Here is a 24,094-nt window from a genome sequence, read left to right as displayed (position 1 = left end):
CCAGATTTCGCATTAAAACATGAAATAAAGTTGCTAAATCACAACAACGTGGAAGTAATACAGCTAGTGGATAACACGCAGGAAATCAGAAGATTGAAGTGAACCAAACTACACTAACTTGTATAGTATATAAGTGTATTCTTAATTTTAGCTTAATTAGATTTGTTTTATTTTATTTTGATAAATACATACTGATGTATTAATCCAATACTCGCATTGCGTGTGTATTAATGCAACTACAACAGAACAGTAGTAAAAATTAATTTGTAAATTAAGATTGTACTAAGCATATCTAATATAAGATGTATGTTAATTAATTAAAAAAATTCAGCATGGGTGTATTATGATAAAAAAATATGTTAAATATTAAGATGAAATATACAGAAATGATCTCAATTCTGTACAATAAATACAACGTTTTTCGGTCTCAGATATGACTACAATGTAAACAGAACGGCCAATCTCCCCGCCGTATAGCGACCCCCACCAGTCCTCTCGGCCCTTGGGAGATGTATAGTCCGAAAAGGTCATTTTTCACCGGACCGGTTATTGTTACCTATTTGAAATATGATCGAGGCAATTTTTCTCCGCAAAATTAAATGTTTAGCTGAAGAGCCGGCGACAATCTCGTTTCTTTTCGATGTTCGCTGACGGTAATCACTATACGGCGAATGCTGGATTTCGTCTTCGAACCGAACCGAATCGCGTCCAATCTCATCTTTTCCGCGCCGCTCTCGTCACAATCCCGTCGCCGATTCCAATAGAGGGGACGTAGAAAATCTCGTCCCCATGACAAATCCGTCCCCGTGCGCTATTCCCCTCTCCCCGAATCTTCCGCCGTGCTCTCATCGCCCCTTACCTTCGGCAACGTTTACGTATTTTATTAGGCTCTATGTTCACACGTATACACATCTCGACTGTGTGTTTTCTATATGTTTATTTGTGGCTTTTATTCGACTAAGTAACAGGACAAACAGAGATTTAGCACGGCTGAAAACGTTAAAGGATTCTACTGGCCAAGGAAGCTGCACCTGTACCATTCTCAGACATGTTAATCTTGACTAATGTGGGAATCATATGTGTTAGTGCGTAGCGAAAATACGAGTTGGTCCAATTTAGAGCTTCCGTTTTCATTTTACATAATTCAATCATAATTTATTAAAAAATTGTTTTTACTCTTTACGAATATAATTTTATTTATATATATTGAAACCACCACAAATTTTTAATAGTTAATTTCTTGCCTTGTCTTGTTCATTTATCTGGCTTCCAATTGTTTGTCTTCTTATATTCATTATACTTCTTATACTCTCTGTCTTATGTATTTAGATCAGCTCAAATAACTTGCAGACAGCTAGCACTGGGTGAATTAACTGTTTCTAGACGTTTACATTTACTGGAAAAAGCCTAAAAGGAGATAAAATGGCTACTACATAAACTGACAGAAAATACCATTTCTAACCGTTTCAATATCGCGACTTTATTGCTTGCTTGGCAAAAAAAAAGGGTTTTATGTGGTACATTGTACTATGTGGTACATTATGTGCAACTACAAGCACTAACTAATAATATTTGTGATTATTCTAGACAAGGATGTAAATTCCGACAAGGAAAATGATTCCAGTCGCGCCAGTAACCAGGCTGGGTAAGATCGGATATTTTCGAGATGATTTCTAAAGTTGGTCACTCGTCAATCGGTAGGCTTAATGCCGAGGAACGTGGTTCGGAACCCATGTTAAGCTGTAGGTCCAGTGACTAAAAAATCCAAAAGGTTGACGTGACTAAAATCAATAGACTTTTACTTTTGTTTCTCTCTCGTATACGTATATTATACTCACATATACTATACTAAGCTCTAATTATAATTCACATAAACGGTGAGGGATCTACGGGGCAAACAGAGAAAGATTTAACAGATTTTATTTGCTGTTTTCTGTCGTTTTAAGCGGAACAACGTAGTCCACTCCAAATAATAATTCACCAAGCTGTTGCCGATTAGGACGGACGTATATAATCGACGATTTACATCGGTCGTTCATGGGGCAACATATTTTTCCATTTAGTTGCCCGTTTGATGACGCGATAGCGGCTTTCAACACTCTTAACAGGGCGAAATGAAAAATGGAAATGATGTGGAAGGACGTTAAAATGGAACAAAGGAGATTTATACACGTGTCTATAAAGATCCGCGTGAAATATGCCTGGAGAATTGTTTATTACGTTGATAGTCCCTTTTCAGCTGGTAAATTGTTTGTCAGGAATTGTGAAGTAAAAAAATAATATATCTCAATTTCATATAATGCTTATTGTGAAATTTGTCGTATATAAATTCATGAACACGGTGTTTGACAAAGTTTTGTGATATTGTGTTTTATTGAAATAAAATATTCTCAACTAAAAAATTTAACCGACTTCAAAAAATAAATAAGGAACTCACTCAAAAATTAAATAATCATCTTAGATTTTTAATACAGAAGAAACATTTTAAAATAAAATATCTACATAATAATCATTGAAATAACTAAATAAAAAAAAACAAAAATATTATTTCACATATCTACTACACATATTCTATATTCCACTATATACACACAATTTGGCTTAATACCTACCTAAACCTATTTATCTATTTACAATATCATTTTAACTACTACCAACTAATCACTTTTAAGTCGGTACGAGCAACAAATTAGATTTGTTTTGTTCGTTATTTAATTTTGAGTTCGGTTTTGAGCTGGGCACCGACTTCAACCTGATCAGTTGGTAGTAGTTAAAATAATATTGTAAATAGATAAATAGGTTTAGGTAGGTATTAAGCTAAATTGTGTGTATATAGTAAAATATAAAATACATGTACTAAATACGTGATATCCTCGATATTATAAACAAATTTACGTAAAATCATGTGGTAATATCATAATTTTTATAGAACATTTTACTATTTAGCTACTCAATAACAATAGTAACATGACTATCTTGTTTATGTTTTTTTTTATCTCATTTTCAAGATTTTATGCTGTCATTTCCATTTAAATAATCGCAAGTTACTGAACATTACAGTGATTGTAAAGAAATTTCCAATAAATCGAATGACAGTATGCCAAATTGTATACGACTTTTAGTTTACAAGTTATACAATGAAAATTGTAGTTCTAAAAGCGAGTAGATTTCGAATTATGTCACATATCTTAAAATGTATACATTCTAAACTAATTTAGCATGGGTTTTCGTTTACATCATCTATCAATACAGATATTTTGAGAATTTTATCTTTATTCCAGAGGTAAAAAAATATTGCAACTATTTCCATATTTATAGTCATGAAAATTTGCTACATTTTTGCCGTTTTTTTTCAATTTTCCTACTGCTATTTCCGTTCAAATAATCGCCAAGTTTATAAATCTGCAAGGATTATAAAAATTGTACATCAAACAATGCCAATTTTTAAAACTATAAATTATAATGTATTTAATTTTTATGATTTTTATTAGATTATTTAATCTCGAGTATACTTTGGTTCCATTAAAATACCGTAACCTGTCACACCAACTGCGAAACAATCAATTTTTATGCTCTGTTGTTAAAGTAATCGTATTAGTTCCAACTTAACAATTAATACCTAAAAAAAACATAATTAAGATAAAAAAAACACAAAGTGTCTATATAATGATGTAATTGCTCTGATTCTTCATAGGAATTTGAAATTCTGATTATATTTTCTGATCTCATATGTACACAAGACATATATATATATATATATATATATATATATATATATATATATATATATATATATATATATATATATATATATATATATATATATATACCCTTAGACCTAGAAATCTCGTCCAGAAAATAACATTGAACTCCATTACGCTCGCAACAGATCGTAGCACAAGAGTTTAACATTGGTTCAAAAAACAAAGGGATCAACAATTCCTAGTTTATTCGAAACTCTGGTCCCTAGAAACCAAAAGTCCCTACTATAAATTTATCATAACTGATACGATTCATAGTAAAACTGTTGGTTGTCTGATGAGCGTTAAATTCTTTTCTTCTCGCACAAACACGGTGACTTTCTTCTGAAAAGTTAGGTAATGTAAGTCAAAGCAGGAGAACAAAGAGACCAGTTTAATAAAATAAAAAAGAAGATGGGAAAATTATAACAAGAAAGATGTAATATCAACATGACGATAAATTCACAGATAACAATTTTGGACTGAATCTTGATAGTAATATAATAATAACAACTCTCAAAAAAAATATTTATCTCAGTTAGAATAGCAACATTTTCTAGATATCGCCATTATTGTTTTGTATTATTGGCAAGTCACACTGAAATTACAATGAATACAACATAGAATAATTTAAATAGAGAGGAACAAGGGACCTACTATCAAATAAATCAAAATGTAAATAACAAAATGAATCATTCATTATTGCTATTGAGCTATAGTCTACTCAAAGTTATTTGGTACATACCTCATCTAAATTTGTGACGTCAAAACATCGCAATGTTGCCGCATCAACTCTGAATTATAATTCAGTTTAGCTTTGACATACAACAAAATTCTAATCTAAATAAAATAATTGAACAAAATTGTTATCAAATATAATTTATTTTAACATTAAGTCTCTTTTTAACTAGGATAAAATAAGAAGGAAAATATTGTCTGATTCTGATGACTTCACCTTTAATGACGTATGTACAAAAAAAACTTTGAATAGACTATATATTTGTAAAGCTATTGGATCCTTAGACCTAAATTGAACATTATTACGGACCTTCATGTATAATAAACTGTACAAAGAATAGAACTCGATACCAACAGGGAAAAAATTCGTACTACAAACGGCGGCGATGATAAAATATTCATCAGGAATACAGAAAGTTGGAAAAACATATTGATAAATAATTAAGCCACCCATACCAACTATAGAAATGAAACATTCATCGATGGCATCCGTAGGGTAACAGCAGTTTTTTCTCCTCGCCAGGTCACCTGGTTTCCTATAGCGATAGTCAGCGTCAAGCACGTCCCTATCCTAAATTGAAACAAGGAAAAGGTCGACAAAAAAAAGTAATACACGACTGCCCCCTTAACGGCGGACATAAATCCCCGTCACGAAATATGCGTACTTGAAAAATGGCAACGTTTTGTTTATATCTGGCTTCATATTGTCGTAACGTGACTCTGTGCCATTATTTTCATCCTTAATTATAAAGCCGTTGAGATATTATGTGGATGTTTTTAAGGATATCGTGTAAAACGTACTCTGGCTTCATATTATTAGGCGTAAAAATATGTCTTTTATGTTCAACAGTTGAAGACACCACCAGTCAAGTAATGTAAGATTTTTTTTATATAAAACATGATTAGTGCAGCGTTGCTAGATGCCATCTGACATTTTCAATGGAAACTTGGCATCATTAAACTTCCTTCAGAACATTTTATACATACATTTGCTTACACTAACTCGAAAAATTCGTCTCAGACTAAAAATACCCTAGATTCTCATACGTGTAATAAGTATGATGATTAACTTCGAGAAAACTACTTTATGACAACTCTACGTATTTACTTTACAGAGAATAAAAGTTATTTCTACAAAAAAAAAACAATTTGAAGGATTAACACTGTGTTACAATTTTTTTTGGTTCTACAACTTTAAATAAAACTGCTTTTTTTAATTAATTTCCAGCCTTCAACAAGTGTCAATCAAACGTCATCAAGGTTAGATTATAAAAAGCTAATATCAAATATTTGGTTTCTTATGCATTAAACAGTTTCATGAGCTACATTTTACAGAACAATACAAAACAAAAACAAATTTCGTGTTTTAATTTTACACTGCTTCTTCTGCTGGGAAAAAATACCGTTCTGGTGAAGCGATGTCTTGAAAAGTATTAATAAGACTCCGCTCTATCAGAAACAACAATAAAACAGTAAGATGGAGATAGCGCACCATAGAACTAGCTTTATTACTTTTGTTACTTTCAAAACAATGAATCAAAAATAATTTCGTGTTTTAATTTTACACTGCTTTTTGATTGGAAATATACCGTTCAAGCGAAGCAATGTCTTGAAAATTGTTATAAGAACTCCACTACAATAAAAACAGTAAAACAACAATAAAACGTTGGTTTGCTGAGTTGAAACGTAGTCGTAGAGACACTGATGATACGCAGTGGACGTCTAGATGAGGTGGTAGTACCGGAAAACGTAAAATCCACAAAGTCCTTTTGAATTATCGAAAAATGAAGTTGCCTGAGTTAGCGAACATCGTAAGTATATCAAAAGGACATGTTGGTTTGATATTGCATGAGCATTTGACTATGAAAACGCTCTATTCAAAGTGGGCGCCGCGTTTGCTCACTGTTGGCCAAAAACAAGAAAGTGTTGATGATTCTGAGTAGTATTTGGCCATGTTTAAACGTGACAATAGATGAAATATGGATCCATCACTTCACTCCGAAATCAAAACGATCATTAACTGAATGGATAACAACTGGTGCCGGGCTTATCTTGAGGAAAAAGATAAATCGTTCTACAAAAGTGATTACGTTGATGAATAAAGCTAATTTAGAACAAAACAAAACGCATTTTCTTTGTTACACCCGGGACTTTTCAGCCCATCTGTCACTTCCCATTTTTCTAATAGATATATCTGATTAAAATATATGCAAGCATCTAATATATGAAAAAAACTATTAACGAAATAAACAGACAGCGATAAAACATACGTAGGCATGTAAATATCCTAGAGATTACGGCGTGAACTACAATAAATAACTATACCAATTGGTGGCTTAACTCTAATTCCCTCCTCACCCAAGACTAAATACCACTTCCACTAGAAACAGTCGCTCTATTATTCCGAAAGCTATATATCAACTTAAATTCCTTATTATCTATTACGGGGTTATAAATTTTACTCACAGGTTCTAAACCCGCCCATCTCAAAGCCCTTTGAAGTCGCTCTGCCTTTCTGACCACCGCCATACCAAAATCCCGACCGCATTCTCCATTATTGTGCTCGTCGCCGGTCGGCCCGTCGCAGATCTTACACTTCTGGTCGGAATTCCCATAAATCGCCGAAGTTTTCATCGGATCCCGCTCCTTCGTATCCATCTTCAGCGACACCAATAAAAATTCCCAGCGGATTTGGCCGGTATTAATGCCAATTTTGGTCTTTCGATCACTTGTGCACTTTTAACTTTCAATCAGTTCACTGTATTGTCATATTTATTAAAAACTGTTCAATATAAATGAAAGAAAAAGCTAATCTAACCCATATTAACAATAAAAAAATAAAATAATATATATTATAATAATAATAATAATAATAATAATAATATATATATATATATATATATATATATATATATATATATATATATATATTAATTATATAAGTAGCGTTGGCAACTATCGAATGAACGAGTCGAGTATAGTCGAAACAGTCGATAGTCAAAAAAATATTTTTTCCATTTGTGATGTCAGACGAAGATGTACGAATTCTTTCCTATATGAATTTCGAGAGATGAAAGGACGAGGCTAATTGCTTGGAGCCGTTTATTTTAAACGTGATTATAGTTTCTAACCCTAGTATAAGCGAGATCGAAATGTACATATCCTTCCCATACTAACTTTAAAAAAGCAAAGGAAATAAATAATTACTAAATACTTTTATCATGCTATGAATAATTTCATTTTAAGGAAGTAGATTTACTTTTATATTCGAATGCTCTGTGGATCTATAAAAACGAATGGAATAATAACCCCACCCATGTTTTGTCGTATTTTAATAATATGTTAATTGTAATATTTTTAGGTAACATACTATAATAAATATATATAATACAATAGAACTTAAAAACAAAACTTAAAAACCAAAGATGCACAATAACCAAAATACTACACAAAAATTAAACATATAGCTAATCATAGTAAAAAACTAATCCATGACATAATTAAAAATGAGCGCACAATAACAACCAGGGCCTTTTTGAATAAAATAAATGTTTCATTTATTATTGAACGGAAATATTTTTTAATCACTATTCAAAGATACAATACACATGTTGAGCTTTTCTCCCGTGATGCGATTTCTTCAATTGTTAATAATTTGGCCAGATTTTTTAAAATCTCGATCCGAGGGGATAGATGCTGTGTGTGGATGTGTGGATACATGTTGCAGAATATTTTAAATGTAACTGATATAAATCAAGTAATAGTATTTGATGAGCTTGCCAAAAATCTAATGGGGTTTCTAAACACCATTAGATTAGATTTCTAGCCCAATAAGTGGCATTTCCAAATACTACTTAATTTGTAAAGTTATTGTAGTATCTGGTGTAATTATTTCTTTCATTCTAGCTAGTTTTTTTTATCAAAATGTCTTCAGATGTAATACATTCTCCGTCAGTATTCGTGTCTTGAATTTCGAGTTGTAGTTCTCCAAGTTATACCAAGGTTTTTGTAATTTTTTATTGAAATGGATTAAGTGAGCAATAGGCAATAAATATATTTGAGGGTATTTTTATATAATTGAGGGTATATTTTTATTTGTTACATTACAATATTGCAAATCAAATGAGAATAATGAAAATAGGTGAACTAGTCATGCTAATTCATTCCTTATTTATCTTGAAATAATCAAAAAAGCTATGTATTGAAGCTTTTATGTATATTGTTTTATTTATTTTATTCTTGTCTAGAAATAGATTATTGTGCTATCTCGTAATTCACTGAAATTCACATTGGACGCAATACAATATCTACTAGACTGCAACTCTTATTTTGGATGTTTGTAAAGGGTATTTTATTGCCTAGCCAACTTTGAACAAAAAAAAACGCATTTTATTTAGATAGAGGTAGAGAGATATATTATTTAAAATATAGAAATTTCGTAACAATTCATCCAAACACAAACGACGACCACTATAACGATGTGCATATATTTTTCCTGTACAAATTGTTTGCGTTATTGTTTAATCGACAGATTAAATCTGCATAAACAAAAAAATATGCACCATAGCAGCGGTCGGTCGGGGTTTTTATTTAAATTTTATAACAATTGCACCGAAGCACTCAACCGAATTTCAATTATTTCATGTTTAGACCGTTTTTTTATGACCAGCGAACAGATTGTTTTTCCATAAAAGGCATATCAACCGAATTTACGGACGTATTTTATTTAAAAAATATTTTCGGCGTGAAATTATTTATTTACGACTGTGCTTTTGCGGAAGTCTCCGGAGATTTATTTTCATTGATCAGTGTTCCGGGAGTTATTAAAATTATTTCTACTCATGTTCAGCCAGTAACGTTTAATAATATGATTTTTTTTGTAGAATACAATACAGATATTGTCGTTCGGATGTATCGAAAGGAAGGAAATGAACGCTGGGGATCTGTATAGAGCTCGAGAGAAAACGAGGAAAACTTATTGCAATTTGCAATTAATACAAACCTTTCTTTGCTCCAGCCGGAAATAAATTTGAGATAAAAACATAATTATAAAGGAAACAATATCATACTACATCATATACTTCTATCAGAGATGATTAATAACTTCAAGACATTGTGAATAGTTAGAACTAACGATTTCTTGAAAACAGTCATCAATTTTTAGCTTTTAACTCGTTCCATTTTCACTTAGGACAATCTCTTATAGTTCGGGAGAACACAGTAACAAGTAGGGACTAAATATGGCCATTAGGATGCACTAGCAACTCGCAATATTGACTGCGGATGAAGTGACATCTAATTTTCGATAAAATACTTCCATTTTTTTATTGATTTCACTGAAAAAGGTTTGTTCAATATTTAATATTCGACGTTGATTGTATTTCCCGAAAAATTAGCGTCATAACCAGCGTTGCTAAGTTGTGAAGAAGACTTATTTTCATTTATCAGTGTTCCGGGAGTTATTAAAATTATTTCTACTCATGTTCAGCTAGTAACGTTTAATAACATGAGTTTTTTTGTCGAATACAATACAGATAATGTATAGAGCTCGAGAGAAAACGAGGAAAACTTATTTGAGGGAAATTGCAATTAATACAAACCTTTCTTTGCTCCAGCCGGAAATAAATTTGAGATAAAAACGTAATTGTAAAGAAAATAATATCATACTACATCATATACTTCTATGGGGATATTCAGAAGTTTTAAAGGCATTTATTACACACATTAATCTGATTGATGGATGATTGACAGATGATTTTCTGAAAACAGCCATCAATTTTTAGAGTTTAACTCTTCTTCTCTCATCGTCACCGCGTCAACTTCTCTTAAGACCATCTCTTAAAATTTAGGAAGTCAAACTAGCGAATGGGGACTAAATATGACTAATAATATGAAACTTGTTGGTACCTGCTTTTATTCTCGCTCCTCTTTGTTACGTGATGATTGATATTTTACTATTTTATGGAAATTCTTTACTATGTCAGATGGTGTACTTTGTTACACATTATTAACACTTCCAGACTGCTTCATTGAAGCTCCTCTACCCAATATTTCAATTATTGTAACATAAAAATACAATACTTTCCAACTTCGATAAAAGAACAAACTACCAGTAAGATATGTTAAAATTATTTGAGGTAAAACTAGGAAAGTAAGAACATTTATTTTATCGTAAAATACAATGTGCAACAAGGTACATTTCTAATCGTCATTTTAAAATAAAATTTGGGGATGAATATTCAAATATGAAACCCATCTATGTGGGTATTCTTGGACCAATATCGTATTTACTTTATACCAGTGATAACCATATATGTGAAGAAGTTACAATGCCTACATTTCCTTATGGTACTCGCTAAAAGTAACGATATTAAGATAGCAATATTGGAAATAAATGACAAACCGCTGTCAATAACCTTACTGAGTGGTGAGCTAACAAATACGAATAAAATTAACTACTGCGAAGTGTACATATGATATAATCCAAGATTATCAAAACAAAGCCCTTCGCAGTAGAATCTTAGCAAGTTTTGGCTGAAAATCTTAGATCTGGACTTAAGAAGAAAAGAATAGCGAGATGAAAAAATATTAGATAGTGAATAAGCAGTGGTAATGTGTGCACGTCCTTTTTAAATGAAAAAATGCAAGTAATCTAGCGAAATATGTCGAAATTGAAGTTTAAACCAAACAAAACCATCATAGGATTTTTTTATGTTAACGTTTGAAAACGCGTTTTAGAATATATGAAAATTTAGAAGGAGATATATACTCATTGTATTTACCATGCCTTGTTTCCTCCGATACTAAAACTAAATTTAAATTGCTAATTATTTGGAGAATAACCCATTTTTTTGTCTAAAGTAAAACTGCAAACATTATATAAAGATGTCTTTACTACATAGCATCAGCAGGATAGCTTAACGATGACCACTAGTTAAATAAAATAACTTTACCTATCTCTAAAAGCTCTAACAAACCCAACGGCCCGAAAGACAGTGAGGGCGATGCGAGAGCGACAAGGATAGAGAGACTCAAACCTAAAATCGCGAAAAAGTTCCTGGCGAACATAAAAAAGCTTCAGAGGTCGGCGAAGTTCCACGGTGCAGCTGCCAATTGCTCACCGGCATCAATTTGTCTTGGCTGCCGCGTATAAAATGCGATATACGTCAAAATTAACATAAAACTTAATGTATTCGAAACGTTTTACGAGTAACGTTAAAAAGTCGTAAACTACGATATAAGAGGCCGATAATTGTGGCAACGTATATTTTTAAAACGCGAAAGAATAGCAATTGTTCGGAAAATTGCCTTGGTGCCGATCCTTATCTGGGAATAAATGCAGACCGCGCATACGGTCTCACCAAAAAAAAAAGAACAACCTCCACCTACAAATACTTTCTAAACAAAAATAGTCCATTAATAGGGTATAAAACGAAAAACGATTATAGCAAAGCACAAAAGAGGTCATAAAAAGAGTCCGATTTAGATTAAACCCAATAAAACCGTCTCGCAATAGTTAAATTAACTCACTTTTAATAAATCATAATATATTTAGAACATATCGAAGATATATTAGATATAGGACTAAATATAGTTGAAAAAATAATATAATATGAGCATGGAATAGACACCATTTGCAGGAACTTTGACTTTACCTATTTAATCCAACGAAAAATGATGCTAAAGGTTATTGAGTGCTTTTGGAAACTTATTTTAATATAATAATTTTTTTGTATGCAAATCATCGAAAACTGGAACCTATAACCGAATGAAAACTTCGTGAAAGCTCGCTACCTATTGAAATTAATGTGTTTAATCTCAATACTAATAAGATATATCATATCACTCGTATACTAAGATATTTTTTCAAATGTATTCATCCCCTGTAAAATAATCTCTTTGGATTCGAATTTGGAATTCTATTTCCTGGATGAAATCCTATTGAAGTTGAGACAAAGGAGATGAAAAATACACAATCACTAAGAAATAAGCACATAAAATAAATGTTATTAATATATAGAAAAAAATAGAACAAAAAAGAAAATAGAGCACAGAGCACGTAAATTAATCAACTCACACAATTAACAACAAATGATAACGATAAACAAAGGAAAAATATGAGAACAAAAAAAGAAAGAATATAGTCAGTCTAAGTACGTGGAATGTACGAACGACGTTGAAGATTGAAAGAAATGGATGAGGAGTTTCCCTACCTAAGCTCATCGAACAGTTTTTTCAGAGTTGTACGTCGAATGGGACAGATCCAAAAGGAGAAAAATGGTTACCACACGAATTGACTGAAATGTCATTTAAAAACGTTTCATCTTCGTGGTTTCATTCCTCGTCAGGTAAAAAAAGAATAGTTCTCTGTGGCGTTTTGGGACTAACGATAAAAAGTAGATTTATTATGACAATCTCGAGCGCAAAGAGTCGTGGGTTAGTCCAGGAGAGTAAACCATATCGACATTAAGGCGGAATATTCATGGCAATAGATCTTGATGTGCATATGGTGATATTACCAAGGTGTAGTGTACCACCAGGTGCTAAAACGGATCTACCGATGTCAATTGAACAAGGTATTGCTGCGAATAACAGACGCCAAGTCATTCTGTTACATGAGAACGCAAGAGTAGTAAAGGATACATTATAGCAACCCGAATGGGAAGTTCTGTCGCACCCAGCGTACACACCAAACATAACGCCTTCTGATTATCGTTTGTCCAGATCGATACAGCCTAGATTAACGAAAACAGATTCAAAATCATGAAGAATTGCGAAAATCGATTGATGATTGGGATGATAGCCGAACTAATATCTTTATTTAGACACGGTATCGACATGTTGGCAAAAAAAAATGGGAAAAAGTTGTACGAAATGATGGAAAATATTTTGATTAATATATATTGAACCAATTTTCCTTAATAAATGCCCTTTTAATCCGATAAAACGATTCATACACCTAATTTGATGACTTGACACTTGGCTCGTTATTTTTACCAAAAAAACTGAACCGACCGATAAAAAACATTTTAACACAAAATACGTGCATAATAATCGTTGCAATAACTATATAAAAATAAACAAAAACCTTATTTAACCTATCTACTACACATATTTTATATTCTACTATATACACACATTTTAGATTAATACCTATCTAAACCTATGTATCTATTTACAATATTATTTTAACTACCACCAACTGATCATTTTGAAGTCGGTGCCGAACCCAAACAGTTATATTAATTTAGATTTGTGTTGTTGGTCACAAAATCATATTATTATTTTTGTAATGTTTGGGCTCGGCATCGACTTCAAAGAAGTCAGTTGGTAATAGTAGTAATAGATAGATAAATAGGTTTAGGTAGGTATTAAGATAAATTGTTTGAGGAATAATAGGAATAAACACCATAACAATGATTGAAATAAGGAGCGCTTCAGGCCCAGGGTTTCGCTACCTAGTCTAGGCGATCAAATCGTTTAAGTAAACAATAACAGAAAGTTATTGTCCACGCCAGGAATCGAACCCGCAACCTCCGCTTGGGAGCTAAACGCTTTAAACATTACACCACAGAAGCAGTTGTCTACAATATTTCTTCGAGACCTTATATGCTACAGTTAGTCCTTGAAAAACAAACTGAATGGCTTTTCAACTGAACGACTTTCCGATTTTCCGTCACATCAGCTGAACAGTAACATTATACACAAATATCTGACTACTTTAGATCAAAAATACGTGAAACTGTTGTACGTGCCTTTGAAATTTGAAATTTGTGTTTCCCTCGATATCCCCCCCTTATACCCAACGGATCCTGACTTGGTTCCAAAGGGACTCTTTCGAATAAAAAAAGAATTTTGAAAATCGGCCCGCAATTGACAGAGAAATCGGGCGAATATACATTAAAACAATGTATACAGCCGAACATAGAACCTCCTCCTTTTTCGAAGTCGGTTAAAAAAGTCAGTGAAATGGAAGAAAACTAAATTTTTCTAGGGATGCCATCCGAACTAAAAGATAATCAAAAATAAACAAGACAGTAGTTAAATTGAACGGTTGTTATCGGGAGAATCGACGAAACTACGTTAAAAATAACACTCGTTATCGCCGACATACTGACAATCGTAAACTTTTATGAAACTTGACACCAGCTGGCGCAGGGAACAACTACAAATCACTATCCCGAGCGAATTTATCGATACCGAGCGGCCTTTGGAACGTTCGAGTGCTTTCTATGCGGTTATTGTTTCGTTTTTCCGCGCGCTGTGTCCGTTGCAAATCCGATCGCAATGACCGAAAAAGAATTTCCACCAGTTTTCTCGAAAAGTGCGCGACGCGTACTAAGCAGACGGTAGATACGACCGAAGAAATGTATATTTAGCGTTTGGGGTCACGTGATAGTCTGTCTAATACAGTTTCCAGACGGGTATATATATAAATTCGAATTAGAAAATGCTGTACTTGTAGGCGTCCTCATTTAAGGGGGTATTCTAGTCTAGAAATCAGAGAAAAATCGATTTTTAAAGCTGCAACCCTTTAAGAATATACCTTTAAACAGATTTTTCATTCAATTGCACTGTGCGAAATATTTTTTGTACTATAACATCAAGTAGAACTGCTTTTTTGTCAAATTGTACCGACTAAACACAAAAACTTTATGGTAAATTAAAGCACTATAAATTTACACACTTTTATTTATCTATATTACTAACTTTATTTAAAAAAATAGTGATATATATTTAAAAATAGACAATGAATCAAAATAGCTCAGGTGTATGTGGTCGATAAAAGAAATGAGCCATATATTCTAAAAGCAAATGACGAAATATTAACTTTTCCTCTTCTGAACAGTAGAATTGTTTTATTAGAAACAGTAGCAGTAATCTGCTAACATGTTAGCATTACATCTTCCCTGATTACTTTCTTCTATATGTTCTATATATTCTTCTATCGCATATTCATAAAGTTCCATAAAGTGCAAAGCAAAGTGAAAAAAATATTCAAGAAAATAATAGCTCAAACAATACAAAAATAATAATATATTTTTGTGATATACACAAAAAATAAAATTACCAACAAAACAAATCTAAATTAATATAACTGGTGGGGTTCGGTTGGGTCCTTAAAATAGGGATAATGAAGCAATGCTTGAAAATAAGGAACACTTCAATCCCCGAAGTCTACTACCTAACTTAGGTGATTTGATAAATGTTCTAACTAAACTAGAACAGCAAAAAATTATTTCCTGCTTCGGGAATCGAACCCGCGACCACCGATTAGGAGATAAACGCTTTAACAATTACATCATAGAGGCAATTATGTACAGTATTTTACGAGGTCTTATTTGTTATAGTTAGTGCTTAAAAAGCAAACTGAATGGCTTTTACACTGTACTTTTCAACTTTTTACGTGCCTTTGGAATTTTAGCGTGTCTCTCGATATCCCCCCCTTCCCCCACAGACTTGATTCCTGACTTGGTTCCAATGGGACCACCTCATTGGAATAAAAAGGAATTTTGAAAATCGGTCCATAGTTGACGGAAAATTGTCGAATATACATTAAAACAATATACACAGCCGAACATAGAACCTCCTCCTTTTTCGAAGTCGGTTGAAAATTAAGATACTATTGTAGCGACCTTGAGGCATGTCGAATTTTACATGGTGGAATAAGGGTCTACAAACTACCCAGAAATATAATCCCAGATGTTGAACACGGGCGGGGTGCCAGCAGCGCCAACTAGAACCCGATAACGAATAGCTGGTAACCCCGAGACGTTTATCCGGGATATTATTGAAGGGTATTTCCATTCATTGAGTACTCGACCATCGTTTGGTTTAGACGTGCCACCATCGACTGCCCAAGCCTCGTCACCAGGTAACACCGCTGGCATCTGTTTTATCTATTTTGTATCTTCCACATTTTTATATTACTTCAATAAATAACGGTCACATAATGTAAACACCACTGTTTCATTTCGTTTTACCTCCATTCACCGAAACCCTAAACTATGATATTAAAAAAAAATCGCGTATTATGTTTTACAGCCTATATATTTTATTCATAATAATATATTAATTTTATCGACAATTGTTTGTTGTAAATTTTATAAAGTCCAATATTAATTAATTTGAAATAAACCGTTTTAAATCAGACGATTTCCGAACCGAACTGACGTGGGACTTTTCATTTATTTTCTAATCGGAATCGTAATTTCCTGCCACAGTAAACAGGAGACATTCGCGTGGAGAGTTTCCACGAAAATATGCCGTCAAACGGTCAGTAAAATGACGTCTCCCACTCTCGTCATTACGAGATAACCTAGATCTGACAAAGCAGAACAATGTTGTACGATTTTAGTGGCTTCTAGAGAATATAACAAGGAATAAAACGGATGCGGATAGTTGGACGGTTAATGGGATGCAACATTTCTGATTTTATGCCACCAGCACTCAGTAATATCACTGATAATTACTTGGACAACAAAGTTGCCGTTATTAGTTTTGTTGTTAATGAATACGAATTGTGTAATACCATAACAAAAATTGTTATATTAATAAAACTTACTTAAAATACATTAAACTGTGGTTTTAATTTCGGAAAACTCCTCGATATCACTAGATTTTACGGCAACACTGGTTTATATTACACGATATATACAGTATATATAGGTAAACTTTTCATTTACATCTTGGAGGAAACCTGGCAAACGTTGTCACCTATTAATTACAGCCTTGATGTCGATTATATCGGTTCTATTGTGTTTCACGTTTAAGCTTCACTTCAAGCTTACAAATAACAACTATCAGAAAGTAATGTAACTGTTTTTTTTTTACTTTTATACATTTGAAATGCAATGGTAAATTAATCCTAAAGAATTTGCAAGGGATGACATATCAGATATTAAAAATAATGTCCAAGCAATGGGAGTCCGATACTTAATAGAGAGAGGATATGCACAATTCTGCATAGAAAACCATAGAAAAGAATAAAATATATTGATTTCCTTTTCTAATAGCGGTACATTCTTTCAAAACAACAAAAGGATCTAGAATACTTGTATTATGTATTACATTAATAATTATATGGTAATAATAATTAAATTTTTGTGTTATTCTTGGTGGTTTAACATACATTGGTTTTAAAATATGGAAGAACAAGGGTAAGAACATAGTAGCAAAAATTGTAGTTTATTGACACTTGTTTTAAACATAACATATTTTAGTCCTATCTAAATGAGTCCTACACCATCTGCCATGGTCACTGTGCGTGGAAGTAGTGCAGAGACGGCTAATACTTTAAGAAAATCAGGTTCATACCATATTCGACATATTTTTAGTGAGTTCCTTATTTATTTTTTGAAATCTGTTCAATTTTTTTGTTCAAAATATTTTTCAAGTAAAACTAAACGAATAAATAACATTTTATTCGAGTAACAAATAATAATTATTGATATGGTAAAAAAAACTCTTGGAATTTCAATGTAACAAGAATTGAGCCAATATCAGTAGCTTCGCAGCTCTGCCATGGTCAAACCGCTGCACCATATTTCATTGCCGAAGGTCCGCCCTTATGGCCATTGTTTTTTCCAGGAATTTTTTCCAGCTTGTGCTGGGAATCCACAGACTGGGGGTGTTTTTCAAGGCTTGAATCTTGCTTACTTGAAGCTTGAATGCTTCCTAATTGGAATTTGATTTTGGTAAATTGAATAAAGTCAAAACAGCCTTATGATCTCTCTGGTATCGTACCGACTGCGTTAGTTATGAAATGGTTAAGAGTTTCGAACACAAACTATTATTTTACTTAAAAAACTATTTTATTTTTGGAAAGAAGATGCTACTTGCTAAACAACAAATTAATTTATTACTGTTGTTTAACAGGTCAATTGAATAACTATCATAGTAAAGCAATCTTTTTTTATTCAACATAATTCCCTTCAAGGGTGATACAGTGATTATAGCAACCCTCCATACGATTTGTCCTTTGTTTCGAAATAGGCCTCAGTTTCGGCGATCACCTCTTCATTCACGAATCACCACGAAAATTTCTTCCCAGCGAATGGGGATTTTATTGTAGTTGGTTTTGGACGTCGTTTGGTTTAGACGTGCCACCATCGACTGCCCAAGCCTCGTCTCCAGGTAACACCGCTGCCATCCGTTTTATCATTTGTATTTTTCACATTTTTTTATATAGCCAATAAATAACGGTCACATAACGTCAACACCACTGTTTCATTTCATTTTACCTCCATTCACCGAGCCACATCATTTACCCTAAAAATTATACGAGTGCTCGTAAAGTGTATACCATCTTGGTGGTGTGTGACTCTTCGTTCCAATAAAAAAACAACCCCTGGCAAATTATTCGAGATGCAACCTTTTTCTGAAGCAACGGGCTGATCTTAATTACCTGACTTATTAACACTTGTAATTCCTAACAAATTAAGCAGGCAAGTTGTTTGGCTTGGTAAAACCTTGTTCCATGAGTAGTTTTTCTTTCCAAAACTCCATAAACCTGGTAAAAACTATTTAGATAATACAGAAAAAGTGGAAGTTCACATAAAATAATATGCCTCTTGTTGACCTTAATTGGTAACTTATCATGGCGGATTGCTATATTTCGTTGCTTTTTTCTATCAATAATAAATATATTCTACCAATAATAGATATATTAAAAAAAAATCTATTCATCCTAGTTCAGTGGATTAACATATTTTTATAATTTTTGTCACTGATTGGTCATTGGACATTATAACTTGATGACAACGACCAACAACAGCATTGAAAGAAAAACCATCTTTATTGAAGAAAAAATATTGCCAAGTCGACAGCGTTGCTTTAGATAGTACTTCTTCTGATTACTACTTCTTTTGATCGAAGCCATTCATGGCAATGGATAATAATGTGTACTAATACTGTACTCCTAATAACCGCAGTATGTTTGGTTTCACATATGTCAACTCGAGCTCCCTCTCCGCTCCTTTCTCATATTGTAGTTCACTTATTCAGCATAAGACTGCGAGAATGTGAACAAGATAAAAGAACGCGGCACCATAAAGCGCCACGGTACGGGCCTTTACACTTTAATTAAAAGAAAACGAACAATGGAACGCGAGTATAATTGGTTCCATTGTTTTGTATTTATTATGTCTTCAGAAGCGATTGAAAGAAATATGTTTTCCTTCCGCTGCGTTCGCGGATCCAAGCTGTGTATACGGCCTGTTATGCAACGAAATCGCGTGATTGTACGAGATGTAGATGTTTGCAGGTCTGTTTTTCGTCATGAGGGGTTTAGATCTTACAGTCTATTCAAAGTTTTTTGTCGTCATGGGTATTTGTGACGTCGAGACATTGCAATGTTGCCGCATCAACTCTGAGTTTTAGTTCAGTTCAAATTCTAATCTAAATAAAATAATTGAATAAAATATTATCAAATATAATTTATTTTACCATTATAGTATATCTGAAAACTACAGTTAAAGAGGTAAGAGTTAAAACCTCTTAACACTATTGCATTAAATAATTTTGCATATGTATGACAAGTGGACGACGGGCGGTTGTCAGACGTACGCAAAATTATGCAAAATATTACTTATTATTACTACATATTAAAAACCGGCTAACGTTATTTTTGCGCTTTGATTATTTTGATAAATTATAAATCGTTCTGTAATATATGATATCATTTCGTTTGAAAATGCCGAAAACAATAGATATTCAGGGTCACAAATTGATTGCGGCTTTAATAAAAGATTTCAAAAAGAAACAAGATAATGGAGGCCCCCTTTTGCCTATAATTACCGTTAGAGAGGTAATCATTGATGATATTAAATAATATAAGTCCCTACAATTTCATTGAAAATATTTTATAGCGGGTTGCTGCCGCGCTAAATATTAGTGTGGATACTGTGAATAACATCACCTACAAAATTAAGAATAATACGTTAAATTCATCCCCGAAAACTCGTCTACATACGAAGTGGGTGACGAATCTTGACCGTCTTGATATTGGCTCTATTCGAGACTAAATATACGAAATGTATAAGAACAGTAAGTACAAAAACTGTTTTATCGATATAAACATAATTTAATAAAATTATTTTAGGGAAAATTGTCTCTCTGGAAAGTATATATAAAAGAGTTAGGGACATGCAGCTTTTTGACGGATATAAGACATCCTTTCATATGCTCTTACAGGGCATAGGGTTTAAATGGTGTAAAGATAGCCCTCGGAGAGGTTTAATGGAACTTCCAGACATTGCCTTACAAAGAATTCAATTTTTAAAGGCATAAAATAAGACCAAGGAAGATAAGCTATTTGAATTTGTGTATATTAATGAAACTTGAATATTTCAAAATGGTTCATTGTGGCACTCTTGGCATGACAGAAAGAAAAAAGTATAAAGACAACTAAAATTGATGGAAAAAGGTCAAAGTTTCAATAGCATTCGATTAGGTTTGTTTGAATATATGTAAAAAAGTAAAAACTATTTGGATATGTGTAAGGAAACATTGTCAACCATTACAGCTTCGGTTTGAATGAACTCGATAAGACATACAGAGGAAGTAACTGATAAATGGTGGAATAATGAACATGTTTTAGACAGATTAGAAATTAACAGTTTGGTGATTGAATTGGACAGTGAGTCGGAAAGTGAAAGTGACTGAAGGAAACTTTCAGGATATGTGATAATGTTGTGCAATGCTGGAAATTCCTGATACAGAGGGATGAGAGTGGAAACAACTAAAGGTGTGTACATAACTAATTGAATATAACTGTAGAAAATGGTATTGTAGGGCGTGAAAGATTTGTATGCAAAGAGATGATTGTAATTGTTCAAAATTAAACATGAGCAGTAGGTAGAATGAATGAGAGAATGAATATTAACTGTTTTGTAGATATGGTAAATGCATTAGACAGAATTCAGTCATTAATTTTATGAAAAATGGTGTACACAGATAGTTGCAGAAGAAATAAAATATACAGTGATACCAAGATGACTTAACAAGTAAACACACCATCGAAGGAAACAAGAACCAAACGTAAAAATGTAAATATGTTCTCGAATGAAACTAAAATACGTTTATCAGATATACAATTGTCAATTAGGTGTATTAGGCCTCCAGGTGGATAGCACTACATAAAAAAGCACGCCTAGAAACTCTACCACATAGGTGATGTGGAATAGAGTTCAGTGTTCAACAAAACAAATCTAATCAACAAACTACTATACTTGTGTTCTTAATTGTAGTTTTAAGTCCTTCGATAATATATGTATTAGATTTACTATAACGTAAAAATAAATTATATTTGATAACATTTTTGTTCAATTATTTTATTTAGATTAGAATTTTCTTGTATGTCAAAGCCAAACTGAACCAAAACTCAGAGTTGTTGCGGCAATGTTTCGACGTCACAAATATCCATGACGCATTACTAAAAAAAACTTTGAATAGAGTATAATTATCTTTTTTTCATAAGATATCATAAAAGAAACAATATAACATATTATCTAAAATCAATTTGAAACACAGGCCCGACACCATCTGTTCACGTCGAAAAATCACGCGGATATCTCGACTCGGATAATACCGTTTGATTGGACCAAATTACGGAGGACAAAGGTACGAAATATGTACACATCCAGACGGCGGCCGGCGCTGCTGCTGAAAAGGGTCTTCGATCAAAGAATTTCCGTCCGAAACGAAATGCGGAGATGTTGACCCGGCAATTTGTGGTCAACGGCTTTCGGGGACGACGGCGTCGGGCTTCTTTCACGTTCCGCACCTGTGTTTGATGTTTTCCCGTAGGATAATCCGCTAATGGGGTCGAACTTTGGCGACGGGAAATGAGGGAGCAGCGGGAAAGTTGGGCGAGGAATAATTTCCGGCTGCTTCCGTCGTCGTTCGCCGCAGAACCGGCCATCCACCCGCTCCACAGCCGGAGACTGATTGAGTTCGGGCGGGTTAGGTGCTTTTTAAACCGCGACGATCCGTTGTGGAGTGTTACAGTGAGATGTTGAGGAAAATGTTTTTTTTTTGGTACATTTTAATTGTTATTAATGGTATTTGGTTCTTTAAAGTTCGTGATTATATACAGAAAAGATCCCTCTTTAACCGACTTAAAAAAAGGAGGAGGTTCTAACAGGTCAATTTAAAAGTCCCCGGCCTACCATAGTAACACACATTTTTTTGGCAAAATTAGTTTTTTTTATTCAACATAATTCCCTTCAAGGGTGATACATTATTATATTATAGATTATATATATATGTGATTATAGCGGCCCTCCAACTTTTCAATACCATTTTTGTAGTACGATTTGTCTTTTGCTTCAAAATAGGCCTCAGTTCAAAATACGGACGCCATAACCTTGCCAGTGGACTGTTGCGTTTTCCCACGCTTTGGAGCGGGTTCATCGTGTGGATGAAATGTTCATCACTCGGATAACTGTCAATTGGACTTCGGAGTGAAACGATGAAGCCATGCTTCATCAATTATCACATATCGACGCAAAAACTCGGGTTTATTACGCTTGATCATCATCAAACACTGCTCTGAATCAACTCGTCGTTGTTTTTGATCAAAAATGAGCTCGCGCGGCACCCACTTTGCACAGAGCTCTCTTATACCCACATATTCATGAATGACATGATTTACACGTTCAGTTCTGCTTCAGTTTTTGTTTAGTGTCTGCTATTTCATTCAATTTCAATTTACGGTCATTCAAAATCATATTGTAGATTTTTTAAATGTTTTCGTCGGTAACAAACTCTTTTGGGCGTCCAGTGCGTTCATTGTCTTTGGTGCTCATTTCACCATATCTATACTTAGCATACCAATCCTTGATAATTGATTTTCCTGGGGCAGTGTCCGGAAACTCAGCATCAAGCCAAGCTTTTGCTTCAACTGTATATTTTCGCTTCAAAAATATTTTTATCAACACGCGAAATTCTATATTATCCATTTTTTTCACAATCACAAAAGTTGATTCATTCAAAATGCTATAATTCACAAACTAATGATCCGAAGGCTGCCAAATTTATATACGCATCTTTTGAGGGTTAGTGCTAACTGAAAAACATATGGATTTAATTCTAGTAGAGGTAATTAATTCTGTGTATGTTTTTAAGTATGTTTATCGATTTTTCAAAATTATTTGTTTATTTGAAAGAGTGCACTTCCGATGTGGTCCAAGTCAGGATCTGATGGTTGAAACCGGGGAAATCGAGGAAAACAATATATACCTCAAATTTTAAAGGCACGTACAATGTTCTATTTGGGTATAATATTATTAATGAACTGATATGATGGAAGACACAGCTCCTCAACGGTTAGGAGTTATTTCTTTAAATATCATGGGGAAGTACAGACAACCAATAGTGTACTTTAGAGATGATGAAAGCAGGGACCGTACCGCTGTACCCTTCAGGGTTTTTCTGGGGAGTTTTTAGTAAATGTTTGGTTAGCTAAGTTGTTCAGATGGCTTTTTAAGCAATAGCCATATCATATGGGAAATATTGCAGGCAGCTGCCTCTATGGTGTAGTGCTTAGAGTTCAGTACACACGAGGAGGTCGCGGTTTCTATTTTTGTCGACGGGGCAACGACTTTTTGTTGTTG

The 24,094-nt window shown here is 33.3% G+C and overlaps 1 protein-coding gene across 4 annotated transcripts in view; it reads right to left on the bottom strand.

The window, feature by feature from the left end:
- ASPP (Ankyrin-repeat, SH3-domain, and Proline-rich-region containing Protein) overlaps positions 1-24,094 on the bottom strand; it is a 454,315-nt gene that overhangs the window by 155,134 nt on the left and 275,087 nt on the right. The window contains exons 1-2 of one of the 4 annotated variants that reach the window (XM_076417463.1): positions 14,234-14,818; positions 6,945-7,291 (exon numbers count right to left, since the gene is read on the bottom strand). The exons of the other annotated variants lie outside the window; for them this stretch is intronic. Coding sequence (XP_076273578.1) covers positions 6,945-7,136 — 192 coding nt within the window. The 5' untranslated portion in view covers positions 7,137-7,291; positions 14,234-14,818. Of the gene's footprint in view, positions 1-6,944; positions 7,292-14,233; positions 14,819-24,094 lie in introns of those variants that run through there. 4 annotated transcript variants of the gene reach the window in all.

The sequence above is a fragment of the Rhynchophorus ferrugineus genome, unplaced genomic scaffold, assembly GCF_030347505.1.
Source record: "Rhynchophorus ferrugineus isolate W39M unplaced genomic scaffold, kcgeb_rfMv2 rfM11, whole genome shotgun sequence".
NCBI lineage: Eukaryota > Metazoa > Arthropoda > Insecta > Coleoptera > Curculionidae > Rhynchophorus > Rhynchophorus ferrugineus.
The sequence above is the reverse complement of the archived record's forward strand: the minus strand, read 5'-3'. Positions and strand labels throughout refer to the sequence as shown.